General features: G+C 33.5%; 1 protein-coding gene across 1 annotated transcript in view; it reads left to right on the top strand.

Annotated features, from left to right (window-relative positions):
* The window catches only part of LOC145329206 (uncharacterized), a 114,229-nt gene extending 103,926 nt beyond the window's left edge, over window positions 1-10,303 (top strand). Inside the window, exons 30-36 of the mRNA XM_080173257.1 lie at window positions 1,916-1,992; window positions 2,787-3,137; window positions 4,807-4,885; window positions 5,377-5,414; window positions 6,112-6,227; window positions 7,125-7,242; window positions 8,424-10,303. Of these exons, the coding sequence (XP_080029383.1) occupies window positions 1,916-1,992; window positions 2,787-3,137; window positions 4,807-4,885; window positions 5,377-5,414; window positions 6,112-6,227; window positions 7,125-7,242; window positions 8,424-8,514 (870 nt within the window). The 3' untranslated portion in view covers window positions 8,515-10,303. The remainder of the gene's footprint in view (window positions 1-1,915; window positions 1,993-2,786; window positions 3,138-4,806; window positions 4,886-5,376; window positions 5,415-6,111; window positions 6,228-7,124; window positions 7,243-8,423) is intronic.
* Window positions 10,304-11,498: the final 1,195 nt, after the last annotated feature.

Consider the following 11,498-nt stretch of genomic DNA (forward strand, 5'->3'; position numbering starts at 1 on the left):
AACGTCAAAAATCGTGTAAAATCGTGAAAATTTCTCGTTTCTCGACGTCAGAGACCCATATGGAACTTAAAACTCATTTTAGACTGTGAATTACACTGACAACCCTAGATGAATCTTCCTGCCATTTCCATAAAGGTATAAAACGTCGTTCTAGCACAACTGTGGTCCATATAAGAGCCTCCGTGTCAAAGGGTAGCTTGAAAGTTGGATGAATTTGGATCCTGCGGTTACTCACATTCCTAAGGAAATGGGGCCTCCCAGCAGCCCGATCTTAATTCAATGGACTTTTGGACCTTGGGCTACTTTGAAGCATGTACCAATAGACGTACCCATACCATAAAGACCTCCCTCATTGCCACTATCAAGGAGAACTTTGCCAGCTTGGACAGTTACATTCTGACCTTGGCCTGCCGGCGGTTGAGGAGGCGGGTAGAGGCGGTGATTGATGCTGGCGGCGATTTTATTCAATGATCTAATAGTCATAGACCTAATTTGCTCCCCAGTTTTTAAAATTTGATAAAATCTTTAAAATTGACGATTTTATGTTCATTTGTTTACAATTTAGAAAAAGTCCCTAGATATGTGGCGCACCCTGTAGATTAATCACCCTAGATGGACAATCAGACACAATCTTGAGTCCTACTAGCGGCTACGACCCTGGAGGCCTCTAGGGGCACTTGAGGAGGGGGGAGTTGAAAACTAAATCACAGTTTTTTATTTGGATTTTAAAAAAATACTTTTTTAAGGGGGGGGGGGGCACCCCCCCCCAATCACATTTTTTTATTAGTGCAATTTCTCGTCGTGAGTGGGTGGTCGTACCCTCCCCAAAGATAGTTATAAACCTTCCTGGGACCCATGAGAAGCTACTTTGTTAAGGAGAACCCGATCGGTTCAGCTGTTAGCGAGATCCTTCAGCACAAACACCCAAACAAACAGACAGACAGACATCCTGTTACTTTATTATAAGGATTTATATTAATTTCATCAAGCAAAGCTTTATACTTTCGTACAAAAATATGTATATTTTCTAACCAATAATATGGTCTGATTGTTCCTAATGTTCCTAATCAGCGTTCCTATTGGTCCAATAAATTGATTAAGGATCTACACTTTCTATATCTATTGCTTTTTAGAGATCTATTAATAGATTTATTACAACTTGCATCTTCACCCCTTCACCCCATCCCCTCCCTTCTTATCAGATTAACGAAATGACCAATATTGAATAGGGGAAATAGCAACCTTTATTGAAGACAATTTTTCCCCTTTTATAATATTTACGTAAATTCTACATCTATTATTATATTTTAAAATTAAATATAAAACAAAGGGTTTATTATATAACATGTTCTTTGAATAGAAGTTATTTTATAACCTAAAAATTTATTGTTCTTGGTTCAATTCTTAAAAAAAGAGTTGAAAATGAAAATAATATTTTCTACATTAAAATGTGTTTAATCCGTAAAACGTATCAGGAAGGGAGGGCCTATTGGGTCGTTTATTACACTAGTCCCCAAAGTCTTACTCTAATTCGTTGGCTTAACAACCGTGGGGACTTTTATCGCATTTGATTGTTTATTTCATTTAGTGTCAAAATGTTTCAATCACTAATTGTAATCTTCAGAAGGGGTAATTTTGTGTCTTATCATTGGGAGTGTACATTAATATATCCACACGTCCATTTTACATTCCTAATATGTATTCAAAATTATATTTTTTCAGCCCCCAACGTTGCCAAAACCAAAAATTAAAATATATATTTAAACCAAAAATACCCAAGGCGCTAATTTTAGCCTAACAATTAACTATCCGAATCCGCTATTGAAATAACGTATTGTGGATTCCAAAATTGTCCAAAAATTGGACGGATTCCGGATTCGGATTGCCAACCCTAATTTAAATTATTATTTTTCAGCCCCCAACGTTGCCAAAGCCAAAGCCCCCATGCAGGGTTTCTTCAGAGATTACTACTGTTAATAATTCTATAAACAGGTTAGATAGATAGTTAGTAGGATAGCAAAAGTTAGGTAGATGGCAAGAGATAGACAGATAGATAGTAGGACAGCATGAGATAGACAAATAGATAGATAGATTATAGGATAGCAAGGAAAGACAGATGGATAGTAGGATAGCAAGAAATAGACAGAAAAATTATAGGATAGCAAAAGATAAACAGATAGATACTAGGCCAGGATAGCAAGAAATAGGCAGATAGATAGTAGGTTAGGAATAGATAGACAGATATATATTTGATAAGAAAGATATACTGGTAGATAGTATGATAGGAGGAGATAGACTGAAAAATGTAGGATAGCTAAAGATAGACAGATAGATAGCAGGATAGTAAGATATAGACAGATAGATACTAGGATATCAAGATATACGCAGATAGATAGTAGAATAGGAATAGATGGACAGATAGATATTTGATTAGAAAAGATATACAGATAGATAGTAGTATAGCAAGAGATGGAATTAGATGGATTAGGATACAAAGAGATAGAAAGATAGAAAGTAGGAAAGCAAGATAGAAAGTAGGATAGCAAGATATAGACAGAGAAATATAGATAGACAGTAGGATACCAAGAGAAAGAAAGATAGATTGAAATATATCAAGAGAAAGAAAGCTAAATATTAGGATAGCAACATAAAGACAGAAATAGTTGGATTGCAAGAGATTGATAATAAGATAATATAGTAAGGGATATAAATTTTAATATAGTATGATATTAAACTAGGTTTTGGACATCTAGCGAATGAAATTTAAACTAAAGTTGTATTTACAGAGAACATCTGCACCATCAAACCCACTGTAGTCAGAATACAAAATCCACAGGTCTTCCTACCCAGCAGTCTAATTGTAACAGCAGCCAACCACAGGGCGCCAACTCATCCTACACTCACCAACCACAGCCCGGCTCTCTCCAGCGCTGTGACCAATCACAGGCGCCGATAGTAATGGCGGGAAATTGCGCGGGAAATACGTTGACCCATGTGGCGCAGTGTAATCAGCCGCCCCCGCCAGCTGGTGGTAAACCACAGCCGCCCATTCCCACGGCAAGGTTAAGCAGTATGCCCGGAACTGTGGGTGGAGGTTCGAGTACCGGTATGGGAGGGTCTAGCAGTCAAGAATCCAGGTAAGGATTTTTTATCTAATTAAATGCATTAAAAAAACTGAATTACTTTTAATCTGAAAATTAAATTTCTTAAAAAACATGAGAGATCTATTTGATGCTTACCTAAATAGAGAACTAAATCACTTCATTAGTTACTGAGATCTTAAGCTTCAGACAAAAAAGGTAGGGGGAGAAAGTCACACAAAAAACAGACACGGGACTTCATAAAAATGAGGGATTATCCATCTCTTTTTTAGGAGTTTTCTTTCCCACTTCTCTTCTCATCACCCTCATTTTTATGACGTGACGTGACTGACTTTTGAGTGACTTTCTTCCCCTACCAAAAAAACCTTACTACTTTAAAGTGTGTTACCTTTTTTTATGTTTTATTATTATTTGGCCACAACTTGGTAAAAAATGCTCACAATTCAGACCTTTTTTGACCAAAGATACTCAAATGGCTCCTTTACAAGCCCAATCAATCAGTTTTAAGATATCTTTATATTTCAAGAAAAATTTATGAAAATACTAAAAAAACAGCAAATTTGGGTGTTACCTTTTATATGCAATTGCACAGATACCATAAAATCAACAGAAAAAATACTTATTTTTAAAGTTTGATTCTGTTAAATTGGCTATTCTTGAAGGGATTTATGCATTGAAATATACTGAAACATAATATTGGGCAGAAATTAATGTATTTCAAAGAAGGAAAATTTTTAAAAATAAGAAATTCGACCTCTATCACTTCAGAGGACAGCTGCCAACCTCCAGTTGACAGCATATAGTTAATACTTGTTAGCAATAATAATTAGCCCAAAAAGTAAAACAAAAAGTTTTTTAATATGGCAAAAAAAATGATAATCTAAATCTTAATTTTGGGGATGATGATCTGAAGGACGCTCTTACTGGTGGTGATGATGACCCAGATGGTATCCAAACATGTGAGCGTTATGACAACTCATCTATTGAACTATGGTCCAATTTTTGTATTTGTAGCAGTCTTCAATTAAAAGTTGTAACAAGAAACATAACCATCTTTTAAAAACTGCTATATTTACCTTATGAATTGGAGAATTTAAAAACCATGATTGTATGTTTGGGGATTTCTCTTGATTGGAGAATGCTACAAATACAAAAATCGGACCATAGTTTACCATATGTTTTACCATATGTAAAAAAATTTTGTTTTACTTTTTGGGCTAATTATTATTGATAACAAGTATTTAACTACATCCAGTCAACTGGTGGTTGGCAGCTGTCCTCTGAAGTGATAGAGGTCGAATTTCTTATTTTCCAAAAATTTTTTTTTTTTAAATACATTAATTTCTGTCCAATATTATGTTTCAGTATAATCAATGCATAAATCCCTTCAAGAATAGCCAATTTAACAGAATCAAAATTTAAAAATGACAGAAAAGTAAAAATAAGTATTTTTTTCTGGTGATTTTATGGTATCTGTGCATATAAAAGGTAACACCCAAATTTGCCGTTTTTTAGTATTTCATCAATTTTCCTTGAAATATAAAGATATCTTAAAACTGATTGATTGGGCTTGTAAAGGAACTATTTAAGATCTTCGGTCGAAAAAGTTCTGGTTTAGAAGCATTTTTGACCAAGTTGTAGCCAAATAATAATAAAACATAAAAAAAGGTAACACACTTTATATCAAAGGATATCAACTATTTAGAATGAGTGGTAAGGTGAAGTTAGCCAGCGAGGGAGGTAGCGGGGACGAGGCTAACTCAAGTCTCCATGAAATTCAACAGGTATGGTTTCATTTTTAGAACAACCAATTTATATCCGATGGACTAGAACCGGTTATAAGTCACACTGAAAAAAAAACATGTTTAGCGTCGTATTACAGACAGTTTTTCATGATTATTAAAATACAAATTTTAAACCTACTGTCAGTTTCTTTAATCTGGTCCCTTGGCCCCTCGGGTCTAACAAAACTGATTTTGATTTTATAATTTTTCATTTTAATATCCGCGGAAACCTGTCTATAATACGATGTGATAAACTAACGCAAGGCTTTGGACATCCGTCTGTCCGACTGAGTTCTTTGCGCTCTTAAAATTGATCTAACATATTTACTGAATAAGTTTTATCATTTTGTAAATATACAAACTTTAGAGAAAGACACTGTACTGTAAAGAAACTACACCAGTGTCAAAACTTTACCGCCAATAATTTTAATCAACAAAAGGGGTTATTTTGTTTATCGTAATCGTAATGCTAATTGTAATTTACTTTTTAGGTTGACAAAGAGTTTGTTAATACTGGAAATGATACGAGGTAAGTTTGATTTTTTAATTCTAGAGAAAAAATTCTTTAAACGGGTTGTTTATAGAATGTAGTATGTCTGGGTTTATATTTCCGATGCTATTTGCTGATTTTAAATGCCCAATACAAAATCGAGACAGGGTCCCCAATATGTGGGCAAGGTTAAATAAAGCTCATGACACCTCTAATCTCTTATTTTAATCAACAAACCTCAGCTAAGCCCCCCTAATACGCGTGGAATAAAGGGGTTGGATCTTATATTAGCCAGCTTGAAGTTCCAAATTATTAGGTTAAACGAAAATATGGTGCAATATCCATTTATTTATATCACCTAAACTGTAACTAAACAAAGTGTCCAAACAAATCAGCCATGTGACGTCATAAAAATGAGGGATTATCCATCTCCTTTTAGGGGTTTTCTTTTCCACTTCTCCCCTCATGTCCCTCACTTTTATGACGTCATATGGCTGATTTTTGAGACACTTTGTCTAGTTACACCAAAATTATTAATGTACCCAAAAATTTATGATAACATTTTCATATTCGTTGGCTTAACAACTTTAGGACTTTCATTTGATTTTGATTGGTTGGTTGATTAACTTGAGTGTCCAAACGTTTCAACCATCAATCAGTAAAAGGGTTAATTTTGTGTTTTTTGACTATGGTCTTATCCCTTTAGATCCCTGATAATTTTTATTGTTATTTCCAGGGATGACTGGATGAACAAGGTTGGGAAGAAGATAAGATTTAGAAGAAAGAAACGGGACAAACAGAAAACAGAGAATAGGGCGAGGAAAGCCTTAAAAACCATATCACTAATTTTAGGTAATTCTTATAGATTAATTAATATATTTTACAGGGAGGTAGGGGATATTAGACTGTTTATTGGTTAATACCCAAAGTTTTATAATAACATTTTCTTTTTTTGGGGGGGAAATATTTATCTTTTGATAGGTTGGTTCATTAAGTTGATTGTACAAACGTTTCAACCACTTATTGTAATCTAAAGAAATGGTAATCTTCATTAGAAAAGTACGTCAATTTATAGTTCATTGTCTTATCCCCTTATATCCCTGTATATTTTACCAAGGATGGTACAATCCTATTTTATGAAGTGTTAATAGTTTTTTGTCAGAAGCTTAAGATCTCAATAACTACTGAATGAACTGATTGAGTTATCTTTAAGCTTACCAATGCTTCTGTAATGGTTTTAGATTATTTCATTTTCAGATTAAAGTCCGAAGGTGGTATTAAGCTATTTTTCTAACTTAGAAGACTGGGACCCTAAAGACTAGGGTCGTTTCCACTAATTCTTACATAAAGTAACAGGATTTCTGTCTTTCTTTACCTTGAAATCACAATGACAGCTAGAACGACATGGCTTTAATTTACAGTGAAGCTTTATGTAGGTTCAGGGAAAGTTGTTGGGGAAGAGTACCTTCACCCTCCCACGGGAACCCTTAAACCCCTCTCCATTAATTAACTTACTGGGGTTCGTATGTCATTTTATAAAAGGACAATAATCTTTTTTTAGTTTATTTAAAAAGGCATCAGTTTTCATGAAAACTAAACTTTTTAAATTGTTAAATCTCCGCCACTTTTTATTCCAGATTATTTGTAGAATTTTGTGCTAGCATAATCTATAAGTTCATAGATTTTTGGAGATAATCGTTACCAGGAACATTTCACTGTGAAAATAACTAAATACAAACTTTTTTACAGGTGCTTTCGTGACCTGTTGGACACCATTTCATATCCTGGCAATTGTGGCCTCTTTCTGTCCAGCCTGTATCAATGTTCATGTCTATATGATTGCTTACTTTCTATGCTATGCTAATAGGTATACACATACATAAATAGATTGATAGGTAGATAGGTAGATAAGTAGATTAGATAGATAGATAGACAGACAGATAGACAGCATGACTTACAGACAGACCGCCTGTACCAATGCAATGTTCATGTCTATATGATTGCTTACTTTCTTTGCTATGCTAATAGGTATACACATACATAGATTGATAGGTAGATAGCTAGATAAGTAGATTAGATAGATAGATAGATAGATAGACATACAGATAGACAGACAGATAGACAGCATGACTTACGGACAGACCGCCTGTACCAATGTTCATGTTTATATGATAGTTTACTTTCTTTGCTATGCTAATAGGTATACACATACATAGATCGATAGGTAGATTAGATAGATAGAAAGATAGATAGATAAACAGATAGATAGATAGATAGATAGATAGATAGATAGATATATAGATAGATAAATAGATAGATAGATAGATAGACAGACAGACAGACAGACAGACAGACAGACAGACAGACAGACAGACAGACAGACAGACAGACAGACAGACAGACAGACAGACAGACAGACAGACAGACAGACAGACAGACAGACAGACAGACAGACAGACAGACAGACAGACAGACAGACAGACAGACAGACAGACAGACAGACAGACAGACAGACAGACAGGCAGACAGACAGACAGACAGACAGACAGACAGACAGACAGACAGACAGACAGACAGACAGACAGACAGAAAGATAGACAGACAGACAGACAGACAGACAGACAGACAGACAAACAAAAAGATATACAAACAGACAGACTGATAGACAATCTGTATTAATGTTCATGTTTATATGATTGCTTACTTTCTTTGCTATGCTAATAGGTATACACATACATATATTGATAGGTAGATAGACAGATAGACAGACAGACAACCAGACAGACAGACTGATAGACAGCCTGTATCAATGTTCATGTTTGTATGATTGCTTACTTTCTATGCTATGCTAATAGGTATACACTATACACATACATGGATAGATAGGAAGATATATAGATAGATAGACATGCAGAAAAATAGACAGATATATAAAAACATACAGACAGAAAAAACACAGATTAACAGACAGACAGATATAGAAATAAAATTAAGGCTTAAACAGAAAACAAAAAACCTTATATGTACATAATTTTATTTTGATTTTAGTCCTCTGAATCCGTTCTGCTACGCTGCCTCAAACCTGCAGTTTAAAAACACTTTCAAGCGGATAATGCGGGGTGACCTTTCGTTCAAGTGATTCAACCTATCACAGTGCTTGGTTTCTTATTAGTTCGCGCCATTTTTAGTTTGAAACAGCCAATGAATGCAAAGATTGCATTTTATTTCCCGCCATTTTTTGTTTCTATAATAAAATATGTGAAATTTAAGCAAAAATACTTTTCAGTTCAAGATAACAAATAAATTTAATAACAAAGAGAAAAAATACGTTTTATATGTTCATAGATTTTATAGCAATAATAGGAAAAAAGAAACTGACTTTAGTAATAATTATTAGCTAAAAAATAACAATAAACTCATTAAACATTTATTAGATATTTTGATATTTTTTTTTCTTATTTTCATAAATAATTTAATTTTATTCTCGAATGTGTAGAAGAAAGTTGAATCTCTAAAAAGTACTGGTTTATTCAAAAATGATTTTTTTAACTTCGTGTTAATTAATGTTAGAATATATTAAAATGTAAAATTCAGGACTAAGATTTTAAAATAATTTAATAGTAACTGACAAACAGACAAACAAAGTTTTGTGTTTTACACATCTGGGGTATTAATATAGTGTGGGAAGGTGAATTGCCCTCTCCCCACCCCCCTCCCTGGTTTAGTTTATTAAAAATTTTATAAAACTCTACAAAAATTAGGGATCTACTGCAGTTCACGGTAAAATATTGCTGGTAAGCAATATTTCCAAAAATCAATGAATTTTAAAGGCTGCTAGCTGCCAAACGGCTGAACGTACAGATCATTCCCGCACACTGTTTTAAGCGGCATAAGAAGGCCTACAAATAATCTGGAATAGCTATAAATCAATAATGCATAATTATCTCGCAGTGAAGAGAAATGCGCGAAAAAGACCTATTTCACGCGTTTTTTCTTCAGTGAAGCTTTCCCTGTGCATAGTTGGATCTTGGCTATTCCAGATTATTTGTAGGCCTTCTTATGCCGCTTAAAATGGTGTGCGGGTATGATCTGTACGTTCAGCCGTTTGGCAGCTAGCAGCCTTTAAAATTCATAGATTTTTGGAAATATTGCTTACCAGCAATATTTTACCGTGAACTGCAGTAGATCCAAAATTAGTTTAATGTTACGTTGGCAATTATTTGATAATGTATATCCATTTAGGGAAGGGAAGGACAATAGACTATAAATTACACTCAAAAACTGTGGATACTATAAGTGTCTTAACTTTTAAACCAATAATTTAATCTTCGGAGGGGGTATTTTGTTTGTTATCATTCGATATTTATATTGATTTATCACTAATAGTCCAGCCCCTTAAGATATCTTTTATCACTTTAAAGTAATAGGCAATAAAATATTTTTGGGTGGGCACATTTTCAATAGCCCCCTCTCCCCGGGAATTAGGGTTAAATATGCAATAGTTATTAAAACCAGTTTTGGTGGCCCCTAGGGACTTAAGGTCCAGACTGAAAAAACTGGAATAAATCTTATGATTTTTAGTCATTGATTGAAATTGTCTGTAATAATATGCTATACACGATTTCTCACTATGGCTGAGAACTGGTTCTAATCGGTTTCAAAGCCTTACTGGAATACTTAAATCATTTTTCATCTTAATCTTTTAAATAGTTTGTCTGTACTATTTTATAAACATTTTAAAATTTGTTGGTCCTTTGTAAAAATTAGTTATATTTTCTTTCTTTTATAAAGAAAATTTAGTTATGATTCAAATGTAATGTAAATATTCTATTAAATGTTAAAATTATATCAATAATGTGTTTTAGGTTATTATATTATACTAAATATAAAGTGTTTTAAATGTATTTAAATAGATTGATGTAAATTTTTGTATACTAAATGGGTAAAATGTTGTCTTTTTTTTTATAGAAGAAACTATTCTGTAATTTAAAGAAGTAGGATTTCTGTTTGATAAGATCTCAGAAACTGTTATGAATACTTTTTATGGAAGAAACTTATTTGTCGTGAAAAATTATGTTAATTAAAAACTTAATAAAATGAAGTAAATATCTCCTAGAGGCCTCTAGTGGCGTAGGCCATAATTAATATTATATGATAAAACATTGCCTATGTTTTGTTTTCGAAATAAATGATTATCCTAGTTAAAGAAGTCGTAGCAATTTTTCCAATTTCGTTAAAGTGGTGATTACACCCCCCTCCCGAAAAAAACGAATTTGGGGGGTAACAAAGATTTTCGCTTCTCACGCCATTTTACTCCACTAAATACAAATTACCCCATCCTTAAAATTCTCCCCCCCCCCCCATAAAAAAAAAGCTTGGACGCCGTTGCCCCCTCCCCTCCCTTAATGATTATCATTGGGGGCGGCATACAAGCTATTGGGATTTTTATTGAATTATGATTGGTTGGTTTATTGAGTGAAGTGTCCAAACGTTTCAACCGCTAATCGTTCTCTACAGAATGGGTGATTTAAGTCTCATAATTGGGGATGTACACTTATTAATCGGTCATTGTCTCACGGAGAGGGTTTGTTATGTTATCCATTTGCTAAATAGTTGATTCTGTCCAAATAATGAATAATATAATCGATAATATCATTATTAAAAACGATTAGAAGTATAATAAGTAAATATTATCTACAATATTATGTTTTCATTTATCTTTCAAATGTAAGAAATGTCCTTCCTATTTCAAACATTGCATGATTAATCGCATTACTGTCAGATACGATTTCTTTTCTAAAATTTTTAGGGGGGGATTTAATGAGGGGTTTCAAAGTTTGAGGGGGTTAACACTCCTTTAACCCAACCCTTGGACGTCCATATACCCTTCTCTTTCACCATTGTATTATCCCTAAATATTCGTGTCAGTTTATACATATTTTCTAATTGTTAATTAATGTCACTTAGACCTCAGTAAAACGTTTAATATTCAATTTATTACTACAAAAAATAACACCAACAGTAGCTTTGGATGAATTTTTCATACAGAATTTGAGATATTGTAAAAAACTTAGGTTTCATTTAAAGAAAGAAAATTCCTTTCTAAGACGACCTTTACTTACT

The sequence above is a fragment of the Acartia tonsa genome, chromosome 10 (genome assembly GCF_053477335.1).
Source record: "Acartia tonsa isolate MP-2025a chromosome 10, ASM5347733v1, whole genome shotgun sequence".
In the NCBI taxonomy this organism is placed as follows: domain Eukaryota; kingdom Metazoa; phylum Arthropoda; class Copepoda; order Calanoida; family Acartiidae; genus Acartia; species Acartia tonsa.